Here is a 12,501-nt window from a genome sequence, read left to right on the forward strand (position 1 = left end):
AATTGATGTCTATGTGACATCCAGTTCTAGATGTCTTAGAGGCAGTTGGAGATAAGAGACTGGAGATCCAGATAGAGCTGGATAAGTACGTATGGGAATCATTAGCAGAGAGTTGATAATGGAATCTGTGGGAGCTGATGAGATCTTCAAGGGAAATAGTAAAGGGGGAGGAGAGAAGAGTGTCCAGGACAGAGTAGGGGGCACAGGGCATACCCACAGTTAGTGGTCAAGACCCAGATAGAGATCTAGCAAAGGAGATGGAGGAGAGGTCTGATAGGTAGGAGAACCTGGGGAGAACAGTGTCGCAAAAGCCTAGAGAGAAGAAAGTAGCAAGGAGAAGAGAGTGATCAACAGTGTCAAAGGTCAAGAGGGATGAAGATTGAGAAAAGGTCAGTAGATTTGTTAATGAACAGACCATTGGGAACTTTGGAGAGAGCAGTTTCAATTGAATATTGAGAATGTAAGAGAGTTAAAAAGAGAGCGAGAGTGGTAGAGACATTGGTGTAGACATTCTTCTCAGGGAGTTTAGCCCAAAAGGGAGGAGAGACATAGGATGGTGGTTAAAAGGGATGGATGGATCAAGTGAGGGTTTTTTGAGGTTGGGGGACACAGGCATGCTTCTGGGTAGAAGGGAAGCAACGAGTCAATAGGAAGAGACTGGAAGTTAGTGAGAGAGTAGGGATGATAGAAGGGAATCTGCTCGAGAAGATGGGACGAGATGGGATCACTTGGGCACGTAGAGGGGTTAGCATTGAGGAGAAGGGTCATCTCTTCATGAGAGACAAGGGTGAAGGAGGAGATAATGTTAGAAGGCACCTAAGAGATGTGTGATAAGGAAAAAGAGATAAGAGGGAGCTCTTGGCAAAGAGCCTCAGTTTTGTGGTAATGTTCTCATCAGAAGGGATGGTGGGAAGGGTTTGGCCAAGGTGCTGTTGTGAGGGTGATAGGGAATTGATTAGGGGACTATAAAAAAGGTGGCTTTGCTTCAATGAGGGCCTAGTTGGGATGATACAACATAAATTTATAGTGGACCCGAGCAGCACGATTTCAGGATTCTTTCCAGCTTCATTCTGCAGCACTTGAGTAGGAATGAAGGCAGGGGATGATGGGAGTAATCCAAGGCTGAGGCTGGACAGGGCAAGATGTTCGCTGAAGCAAGAGAACAAGGGATTTGAAAGACAGTGAAGAGCTGAAATGATTCACCAGTGGGTCAAGATGGGGAAGGGAGAAGAGTGTAGCTAGTGCAGGGGTGATGACCTAAGAAAGAACTGAGGAGTGGAGGGATTGGTGGTCACAGTGACAATAAAGAACTGGGCTTGGAGTTGCAAGCAGGGGATTGTATGACAAAATGACAAGAGGATGGGTTGGGATCTTCCTTACAATGGCATGTGTTCTACATTCCCCTCAGTGAGGGCTGAGGGTCTGCAAATCATTTCCTTTTGGTTTCATTGGGAAAGAATATATCTTCATTGCCACCCTCCCAGCGTACATGATAAAGATGCCGTGGCAGTCACCATTATCAAGCAATAACGTTAAATCCTCATGTCCTCTCCCTGTTTGCAGCAGAAGCTGGCTACCTCCCTGCCCTCGCTCCTTCAATATTCAAAGTGTCCCCTGCCCCAGAGGGGGCACCTGACATCCAGGAGCACTGTTTGTGAGGCAGAATTGTGGAGAGTTGCTCTAGCTGGGACACAAAAAAAATTATGAATTTATAATAAATAATTTTTTGATTCACTCTAGCAGAGGCCTTTGACAAGCAATGCTCTAAAGATCCTTGGGAATTTCAGAACCTTTTAATGTGGTTTTCCCCATTGGTCCCATTCCTAGTCTTTTCCCAGGAGCCCATGAGTTCAAGGAGAGGATGGAAATGGGGGACCAGTTCCATATGTAAATCTCCTTCACCTCTTCCTCTTCTCAGCATTATGGGATCATGGGTTTAGACTTGGAAGGCACCTCAGAGACTAGTTAGTCCAACCCCCTCATCTGACAGAGGAAGAATCTAGGTTAAGTGATTTGCCCAAGATCACACAGGTACTAGAGTCAGTATTTGAACCCAAACCTTCAGACTACAGAGTTCTTTATGCCTCCTCCTCTTCCACACTGGGAAACTCAACTAAAAGGCCATCAGTGAATGGTTGTTCCACTAAAGTCACAAGATCACAGTCAGTCAGTCAATGAATATTTATTAAGTGTCTACTACACACGTGGCAGTTGCCGTGTACTGGGGATATAAAAAGAGACAAAAGGTAGTCCCTGCCCTCAAGGAGCTTAAAGATCTAAGAAATGGCTCTTGAGCCATCTAGCCCAGCACTCTCATTTTGTAGGTGAGGAAACTGAGGCACAGAGGTTAAGTGACTTACCCAAGGTAGGAAGTCACAGAAATGGGTCTGAACTCCAGTCCTCTTTCCGCCTCCCTGGGAGTCAGATCTCCCACTTTACATTCCATTTTTTTTTTTCAACTGGACCTTCAATATAATTAAGAACTTTCGATGAGCAAACTTCTTCTATTAGCATCTTCTTTACAGTTGATGGTCTAGAGCATTGCCTCAGGCACTAAAAGGTTAAGTGATTTTGCTAGAATCCCATAGCCTATGGCAGAGGGAGGATTTGAACCCACGTTTTCCAGTCTCCAAGTCTAGCCACCCATACATGATACTTTTCCTACTTGGATACCTTTTCCATATTGGAGGATATCCGAGGTCTTTTTGCTGATGAATATGCTAGCGTAGGGCTACAAAAGTAAGATGGCACAAGACCCTTGACCTCGAGCTCACAGGATGGGGGAAAGCACCTCTCTCCAGCATCAGAGCCTGGCTTCAAAGGCTGCCTCTTGCTTCCTGCCCATATGATCTTGGGCTTCATCTTCCTCCTTGGTCAAGTGAGAGGTTTAACACAGCGCCTGGCACATAGTAAGTGCTTAATAAATGTTGATCGATCCAACTCTGAAGTTTCTCTCTACTCTAGAGCTCAGATCCTAGGATCATGAAGTTCAGACCCCATAACAACTAAGACCCCTTTACTAGACTGAGATAGAGAAGCCTTGTTTCTGGGTGGCGCTGGAGGGCATAATTCAGGATGGAGTCTTAGCGTGGAAACTCCCCCCATTACCAGGCAGGGTCCTCTTTGTATCTTGTTGCTGGGTTTCCGGATCTGGCAGTGACCCCGAATGGCATGGGGACTTGTTTATTTTCCCATGATGGAGCAGAAAGCCGAAGCATCCTTGAAGATCGGCTTGATTTGGAAACAGTGGGACAGACAAGCAATAGCAGTTGCTTAGCACAGCCTTGAAATCGGAAATAGCTGATTATTCTCCCAGCTCTGGACACCAGCTGAGCCCTCCCTCTGCTCTCCAAGCATCATGACCTTATAAGCTTATGCCTCTAACTGATTTGTGAAGGAGAAAAGGGAGGCTCTGAGAATATTGTGTCTGGCTGGAACGAGTTTTCATGGTCCTGTCTTTTTTTTTTTTTTTTGGCAGTCTGCTCCCTGAATCACCAAGGTGGCTACATTCCCAAGGGGCTGTGGAAAAAGCCGAGGCCATAATGCACTACATAGCTTGTGGTAATGGAAAAGAGAGGCTGAGGGTAAAATTGAAACCACTTGGAGAGTCAGGGAAAATCGAAGACTCAGCACCCAGTGTTCTCAACCTCGTGACACACCCAGTCCTGCGCTGGCGGACAGTCATTCTGATGTACGTTTGGTAAGTGAGCAGGAGAGAGCCATGGGCCTTACTGAGAGAGGCTGGCTTGGTCAGGCTTGGAGAATGGGCCAACCACTTGCCCTTTGAACACATATTTAGAAGAGAGTTTGCTATAAAAAGTGATGCCATTGGTTGATTGTTTCTGGAAATAAATGATCATTTCTTTTCATTCCTGTGATTTCATCACTGTAGGAAATTCCTAGTGTGGTGTCGATGTAATTTAGGAATGCCTCTAACACTGATATTCTTGGAGAGCTGGGTAAGACACTAAAGAGACAATGTGATGGGTCCAAAGGCACATGTATGACTAGCATGTTTCAGAGGCAGAACTGGAACCTGGTCTTCCTGACTCCAAAGCCATGCTTTTATCTATTATACCATACTGCCTTGTCCTCAGGGAGCTTCCGTTCTGCCGACCTCTAGGAGCGCCTCCTTTGTCAGATAGTGAGGTTCTGAGAAGAGACTGCCAGCTTTGCCCCAGTTTCTCACGGAGGGCCCGTCTCTTCTTTTCATACTTTTTATAGTAACCTGCTTTGCTCAGAGATTTTTCACTGGTCCCTTTAGGGACGTAAACAAGCCTACAGCCTCTGGCCTCCTTTCAAGGCTATGACTGTTCTGAGTGGAGATGTAAATGAATGCTTGGCCTTGGAGTTTTGGCTCAGCGTGTAGTGGATGATACACTGGCTTACCTCATCCAGCATGGATGCCGAGCTAGGTCGTGGGCACTAGCGAAGATAGATATACGTTACTCTAAGAAGCCCCCATGGACACCATCCAATCAATCAATTAATAGGCCTTTTTAAGCACTTACAGTGTGATAAGCACCATGCTAATGACTTGTAACTTTTGGACCCCCACTCCAACCATGCTTGGAAAAGAGATGAGCCTGTGTGTGTGTGTGTGTGTGTGTGTGTGTGTGTGTGTGTGTAGCAATTAACCGTGGGGCTTCTTTTAAAGGATAGTTCACTTACATAGGTTTTATAAGATTTAGAGCTAGGGGTGTGTAAGGGATCCCTAAGGATTCATAGCCATCTAACATCCCCGAGAATATCAGTGTTAAAAAAGGTGGGCTTTGGCAAGAGAGTGATTTGGGATTCTTGGACGGACTGCCCACTTTCCTTATTCTTATCTACTGAGTTCTCAGAGGTTTACAAAATGCTTTCCTGACAGCAATCCTCTGAGGTACACTGGAATAGTCAGTCAGTCAGTGAGCATCTAGTAAGATCCTACTATGTGCCAGGCACTGAGCTGCAAAGGAAGACAGAACAAAACAGAAAACCACAGCCTCTGCATTCCAGGAGCTTATATTACAGTCTAATGGAGTATAGAACATATAAATAACTAGGTACATAACAAATAGGTACAAAGTTGATTGGAGGTTATCTGAAAAGAGAAGTCCTTAGCAACTGGTGGACTGGGAAAGGCTTCCTGCGGCCCGTGGACTTTGAGCTAAAGCTTGAAAGAATCCAAGGAAATGAAAAGGCGGAGGTGATGAGGGAGAACGTTCCTGGCATGGAGCACAGCCAGGGGAAAGGTGTGTAGTGGGACAACAGCAAAGATGCCAGTGTAGTTCGATTGTAGTGTGTGTGGAGGGAGTCAAGTATAAGAAAACTGGAAAGGTAGCAGGAGGCCAGGTTGTGAGGGCTTTCAACACCAAAGAGAGGATGTTCTCTTGAATCCTGGAGGTAATAGGGAGCCAGTGGAGTCTATGGAGTGGAGGTGTTAAATGGTCAGACCTGTGCTTTAGAAAAATCACCATAGTTAAGAAAAAAAAGGGATCATTAGTTTCATTTTTTACAGATGGAAACACTGAGGTACATAAAAGTGAAATGACTTGCCCAAGGTCACAGAGCATATACACATCCAAACTGGGAAATGGCAAACCCAAATCTCCTTATACTGGGGACAATGTTCTTGATGCTATTCCTTGGAATCTGTCAGTAAACACTTACCAAGGGCCTACTATGCGCCAGACATTGAGCTAAGTGCTGACTCAAAAAATGCCACTTATTTACCGTGCACACGACTAAGACTGAAGAACATAATTAAAAGTCCTGTTAAATGCAAGACAATCGACTACTGATGGCGCTAGTTTCTATTCCATTGGATTCTCTCTCACTGTAAATCTTTTAAGCACAGATTAGATGTCTAGAGGCAGCTGGTGGCTCAGTGGATAGAGTTCTGGAACTGGAGCCAGGGAGATGTGAGTTCAAATGCAGCCTCAGACACTTAGTTGTGTAACCCTGGGTAAAGTCATATGATCTTGGTCTGTCTCAGTTTCCTCATTTGTCAAAGTGGGGATAATGATCTCATTTACCTCTCAAGGTCATTGTGACGATTGAAATAAAGAGTTTTGTAACCAGGAAGTGCTATGTAATGCTAGTTATTATCATTGTCATCATCAGGGAACATTATAGAGGGGATTTTTCTTCAGGTGTGGGTTGGACTACACAGCCTCTGAGTCCCTCCCAACTCAGATGTACGTGTAAGGGGCTAAATTTTCCCAGATTCTTGCAGTTATTAGCATTTTGTTCTAGATATTACTTTGGTTAGAGGCTGCGCCTGCTTTTCTGTGTATATGTTATTGTCCTTGGGGGGCAGGGCTTATTTCATTTTTGTCATTGTCTCTCAGCACCTTGCCTAGGGTCTTATATATAGTTAGGAATTTAATCAATGCTTGTTGAATTGAAGTTAAAAAAATTCACTAAGTGCCTGCTATGTACAAAGCACCACAGGGCTGTCCAAAATGCCGTCTGACAGGCCACATGCGGCCCACCTACAAGCATAGACATTTACAAAAGTGTTTTAATAAACCAAGCCGAGCTATCGCAGAGCTCTCACTAAAACGGCAAATCCAAATAGATTGTCTGTTGTTTCAATAAAAACCTGTGGTCGGACAGCCCTGTGATAGCCAAAGCCAGGGCAGGAGCTAAAATCCATGTGGGAATCACAATTAGCAGGTTCATTGAAGCAGGCCTCTCCTGTTGGAGGTTGCACAGTAGCCACTAAGTGAACAGTTCATGCATTGATGGATTCACTGATTTGTTCATTTAACAAGTAGCTTCTTGAATTGTGCACAACGAGCTTAAACCAGATTTTGTTCCTAGATTAAAAGTGCCAATACCAAAAAAAATTCTTGAGAATGTGTCATTCTCATTTAACTTGTGAAATATCAATGTTTCCTATTAGGATAAATGGGGAGGGAGCAAATGGAGTCCTGGATTGGGAGTCAAAGGACTTGGCTTTAAATCCCAGCTCCACCATTTACTATCTATGTGATCTTGGGCAAATCATATCTTTTTTTCCAGCTTCTGTTTCCTTTTCTGTACAATGTAAAAAGTTCCATTTTATTTCCAAAGCCCATGATCCCCTGGAATGTCAACACAGTTGTAGAAATTATTATTTTATTTTTTTGAGGCAATTAGGGTTAGTGACTTGCCTAGGGTCATACAGCTAGTAAGTGTCTGAGGCTGCACTCATGACCTAGCTGGCCTCAGTTATACAAATTCCATTGTTCTTTACCAACAATGACTCTATTAGATGGTAAGTTCCCATAGGGCAGGGACCTTCTTTATATCCTCATCATTGCCTGCCACCAAAATGCTCTGCACAAAGCATTGTGGTATTGAATGAATGAATGAATGAATATGGAGGTTGGGGAAAGTTATTATGTAAGTAAACACAGAACCCTAATGAAGGGAAGTCAGGATGATACTGACTATTCTGCTTTTGGCAGGGGTAGGGAAGGAGAGAGAGAGGGAGGATAAGGAAAGGGAGAGAACACCCCAAGATGCCTGGCTAAGTCCTTCATCTAGTGCTTGAAGCCCTCTCCATCCCATGCTATGATTTCCTCTTTATGACATCTAGCTCGATGGAGATTCTTAGGAGTTCCTGACCAATTGTGATTCTTTTTTTGTTAAAGTTATTTAGATTTTCATTGTTATTTGGTGTTGTTTTTCAGTTGTATCCAACTCTTTGGACCCCATTTGGGGCTTTCTTGGAAAGGATACTAGAGCATTTCCTTCTCTAGCTCATTTTACAGATGAGGAAACTGAGGCAAACAAGGTTAAGTGACTTGCCCAGGATCACACAGCTAGTAAGTGTCTGAGGCCAGATTTGAACTCAGGTCTTCCTGACTCCAGTTCTGGTGCTCTATCCACTGTGCCACCTAGTTGCCCCTTCACTAGGCATATTAGGCATAAAAAGGAGGGTAGGAATTTGACTCTATGAATTAAAAGTTTTGAAGAGTTGAAGGAAATAATTTATCCCATGGGGACAGAGCCTGTGGGCTTCTACTTTTCTTAGGATCAATTTCAGCCCATTTCAAATCTTTCCCTTAACCTAAGCCTATGGGGATCTAAAATCATGTTCAGGTATATTCTTAGATTTGTGGATAATCTTGAGAATAAACAGCCACTAATAGAAATAATGACTGTGCCCGTAAGGGGTACTCATTGGCCAGCTACTTAAGATAACCTCTCCTCCCTGTCCTGAGTTGTTATTGGGACTATGTGATCATCCTCGTCTCCCTCTCTCTCCCTGCCCTTGAAGGATGCTGTCTTAGTGATTCAGTAATTTTGAAGGCATAACCAAACTAGTTCTGAATAATTTCTGTGGCTAAAGGGACAAGATTTGTCTGGTGTGTGTGTGTGTGTGTGTGTGTGTGTGTGTGTGTGTGAAGTAGATTATCCCTATCTGGAAAATTCAATGATGCCTGGTTTTTCTGGCACAAACTCTTTTTGGAGACTCCTGGCTTCTCCCAATGGTGAGTTGCCATGTTGTTCTTCCTGCCTAATTGCCTGGACAACATCTAGAAATAGGGGAGTAGGGATACATAGGAAGGGAAGACAAGAGGGAAGGGCATTCCCACAGACAGCCCGCCCAGCTGCCTCAATGAGGCATATTGATGTTTATAATGAGGATTCTGAGCTGTCAGTGTGATGGAGGAGAAAGAGTTTTGGGTGAAGAGTCAAGAGATCCGATAGTGAGTCCTGGCTTGGACCCTAACTGCCTGTGTGACTGTGAGCAAATCACTTAATCTTGCCATCTCAGCTTCTCATCTGACCTGCCGCTACATTCTAAGGCCATTCGCCCTACTGATATGGGAATAAGGAAGGGAATAAGCATTTGTATAATGCCTATTCTGTGCTAGGCACTGTGCTAAGCATTTTTTACAAATATTGTCTAATTTGATTGTTGCCACAACCCTGAAAAGTGGGTGCTGTTATTGTCCTCAATTTACAATTGAATAAATTGAGGCAAATAGAGGGAAGTGACTTGCCCAGGATCATACAGTTAGTGTTTGAGGTGAGATTTGAACTCCGGTCTTCTTGATTATGGGCCCAGCACTATCTGCTGTGCCAGTGATATTCCTTTTAGACCCTTACACACTACTTCATAGTCTGACCTGCTGGTGTACCCTAAAGACCCCTGAGCCTTGCCATCTTCCTCCTCCTTAAGAGATCCTGGACCTTGCCATCTACACTACACCTGCATTCTTGTGTATATGCTGTCTCCTTTAGAATATGAGCTCCTTGAGAGCAGGGACTGTCTCATATAAAAAATTTGCATCTCCAGTTTTTTTTTAATTGAAGTAATATTTATTGTTCATGGATAGGTAAAGCCAACACAATAAAAAATGACAATTTTACGTAACCAATCTAGCTATTCAATGCCACCCCAATGAAACTACCAAAAAACTGAGCTAGAAAAAACAATAACAGATCCCCAGTGTTTAAGATAGTGTTTGGCATATAGTAAGTATTTTGTAAATGTTCATTCACTCGATCATTCCTCAGTCCTGTAATTTAATGATTTCCTTAAGACCTATTGAATTATGTAGGAATGTTCACCCTCAAACAAGATAATCTACGATGGCTGTGCTTTTTGAGTTGTTTTTGGCTTTTTTATACTTTTTCTGTCCCCTCCTTTACCCCTAGCTGTTATTTCTTACAGTTTTCAAAGTTCCAGTCTCCAGCAGCACCCTCCTGAACTCTCCTAATTGGCCACTTTGAAAATCCAATAGGGTGAGAAACCATATAAACAAGCTTGTTAGATATGTATTTAAAATAATGGTTAATAGGCTCTGAATGAAGTTCTCTTTTCAAAGTACAATGTATAGAATTTAGATCTGCAAGAAACCTTAGATATCATCTAGTCCTATTCCCTCACTTTTCAGATGAGGAAACTGAGGCTTCAGTAGAGGGATGTATGAAATGAATTGCCCAAAGTCACATAGGTAAGCAAACGGGAGAATCAAGATTTGAAACCGGGTCTTTTTATTCCTAATCCAGTGTTCCTTCGTCATACACTGTGTTCCTTGTATTTTGCAGTATCCATTTGGGCATCTGAGAGACTTCTTTGCTTCTCCCGTGTTTCTCAGCCGTGCTTTGAGAGGCTGAGAGATGTGAGTGAGCAGGGCATTGCTGTCCTACTTCTTTGTGCTATTAATTCATTCTAAGTACTTATCACTGTCCTTCCTCTCACTTCCTCTTCCTTTCGGTGCCAGAATGCTCAAGGAACCCGGTTCTTTGGATACTGGGGCAGTCAGGCTAGACTAAAGGGAAGGGGAAAGATGACTACAACTCACATTCTTATAGCGTCTCAAAGTTTCCAAAGAACTTTTTTCAGTAAAACCCTTTGAAGTAGATGGTGTGTTGTTGTGATCATTAATTATTCTCCTTTTCCAGAAATGGCACCGAGTTTCCCAGAGGGTAAGAATTCTGTGCATGCTAATAATAATGGCTAGCATTTGCATAGTACTTTGTAAAATGTTTTACAAATCTTATCTCATTTAATCCTCATAATAACCATGTGAGGTAGGCGCCGTTATCATCCCCACTTTAACAAGTCACACTTTAGAGATGTGGAAACTGAGGCTGAGAGAGGTTAAGTGACTTATAAGTATCTGAGGCAGGATTTGAATTCAGGTCTTCCTAATTCTAAGTCCACCACACTCTCCACTGCCCCACTAGCCTGCCCTAGCTGTAAAAAATAGTGTCAGGATGGTTAGAATGAGCTTAGGTCGGCAAGGAAATCCAAGGGTAAAAAGCTATACTGGGGGGGAAAGAAGAAGATCCAAGAGAAAACAACTCTTGTTGCTTGAGATGGAGGGGATGATGCTCAATTCTGATTTCATTTCCATCTTCTCTGCCAAGTAGAAAGATCTTTGTCCCAGAAAGACTAGAAAGAACCAAAGTGGCTCATGGGAGTTGATACCCAAGATAAGTAAGGCAATGATAAGGGAGCACCTATCAATCAAGCAACTCATCAGCATTTAGTAGATACTTACTATGTGCCAAACACTAGGCAGTTAAAGTCGCTAAGTGAAGCCACCTGCCCCACATGAGCTGCGTCCTTGGGTACCAACGGAACTGGAAGATGTGATTGCTGAGAAAACATCAATGGTCTTTGGAGGATCTTAGGGAAGAGGAGAGATCCTAAGCCACAGCCCTGGGCAATGGTCCTGATCTTCAACAAAGGGAAGAAATTAGAATCTGCAGACTTCAGGCCGGTGAGCTTGCCTTCTCTTCCTGGGAAAATTCTAGAGTGCATTGTCACAGGCACAGTTGGTGAATGTTGATCAAGAAAAGGAAGCAGCCATCACGAAGAATCGACATGGTTTCATCAAGAAAAGGTCGTGCCAGACTAACCTTGTTTCCTTTGGTGATGGTGTTACTAACTCAGCACATCAGACGTGGAATTAATTGTTTGACAAAGTCCTTCATGCCAGGCTTGAGGAAAAGATGGATGAGTGTGGACAAGAAGATGGCACAGTTTGATGAACTTGGAACTGGCTGAATGACCATGGCCGAAGAGTAGCCCATTGTTGGCTTGGAAGGGGAGCTGCAGTGACTTATGCTTGGTCTGGTGCTGCTTAGCACTATCCTATGACTGGGATGAAGGCATTCGTGGCATACTTGCCAAGTTTCAGATGTCTAAACATTAGGAGGGCTGGCTAAGACATTGGATGATAGCATCAGGATTCAAAAAGACCTCAGCAGGCTAGAATGTTGGGCTGACTCTGCTAAGATAACATTCAGTCAGGACACATGCAGGGTCTTATCCTAGGTTATAAAAAGCCAATTTCGCAATGGCAAGGCAGAGGAGGTGTGGCTAAACAGCCATTGATCAGAAAAAGATCTGGAGGGCTTAGTGAGCCCAGTGTGAACCAGGAGGGTAATATAGTAACAAAAAAGAGAATGTATTTCAGATCCAATATGGGAAAATATGACCAATATTAAATTGATATTAAACTAATTCTAAATTGATTTTAACATTAATGGATGTTTTCAGGTATGTGTGTAGCTTGGTATACTATGGACTTACTTTGAATGCTGGTGAGCTCAAAGGAAATCTGTACCTGAATATAGCTTTGTATGGTCTGGTGGAAGTCCCAGCATGCCCTCTGTGCGTATATTTCATCGAGAAGCCCTGGTATGTATTGTTTTGAATGGCTGATTTTCTCTCATAGCTTTATAAAAATGACTAATTGTTTGAAATCTCCTTCTTTGGAGAAACTTGGAGCATTTTGCTATTCCAAGCAACCCATTCCCCAGTTCATAGGAAGCTACAAATCAGTTCCTCTCAAAAAACATAGATTAAGCACCTACTATATGCAGAGAAATGTGCCAGGCCCTGGAATACAGAGACAAAGTGAGACACCCTGCCCTGTACGAGCTTCTATTCTAAGGTGGGTGGTGGGGCAGAGAATCACCATGTCTACAGATAAGTAAATCCAAGGAGTCTGAGAAGGCAGAGAGTACAGTAATAGCTGAAGGAATCAGGGAAGGCTTCATGTA

At 43.4% G+C, this 12,501-nt stretch overlaps 1 protein-coding gene across 2 annotated transcripts in view; it reads left to right on the forward strand.

Annotated features, from left to right (window-relative positions):
* Positions 1-12,501, forward strand: part of LOC118828062 (solute carrier family 22 member 15-like) — a 92,258-nt gene that overhangs the window by 48,088 nt on the left and 31,669 nt on the right. For both annotated transcript variants that reach the window (XM_036734445.1, XM_036734446.1), the window contains exons 6-7: positions 3,479-3,700; positions 11,996-12,136. In XM_036734445.1, the coding sequence (XP_036590340.1) occupies positions 3,479-3,700; positions 11,996-12,136 (363 nt within the window). The remainder of the gene's footprint in view (positions 1-3,478; positions 3,701-11,995; positions 12,137-12,501) is intronic.

The sequence above is a fragment of the Trichosurus vulpecula genome, chromosome 8, assembly GCF_011100635.1.
Source record: "Trichosurus vulpecula isolate mTriVul1 chromosome 8, mTriVul1.pri, whole genome shotgun sequence".
Lineage (NCBI taxonomy): Eukaryota > Metazoa > Chordata > Mammalia > Diprotodontia > Phalangeridae > Trichosurus > Trichosurus vulpecula.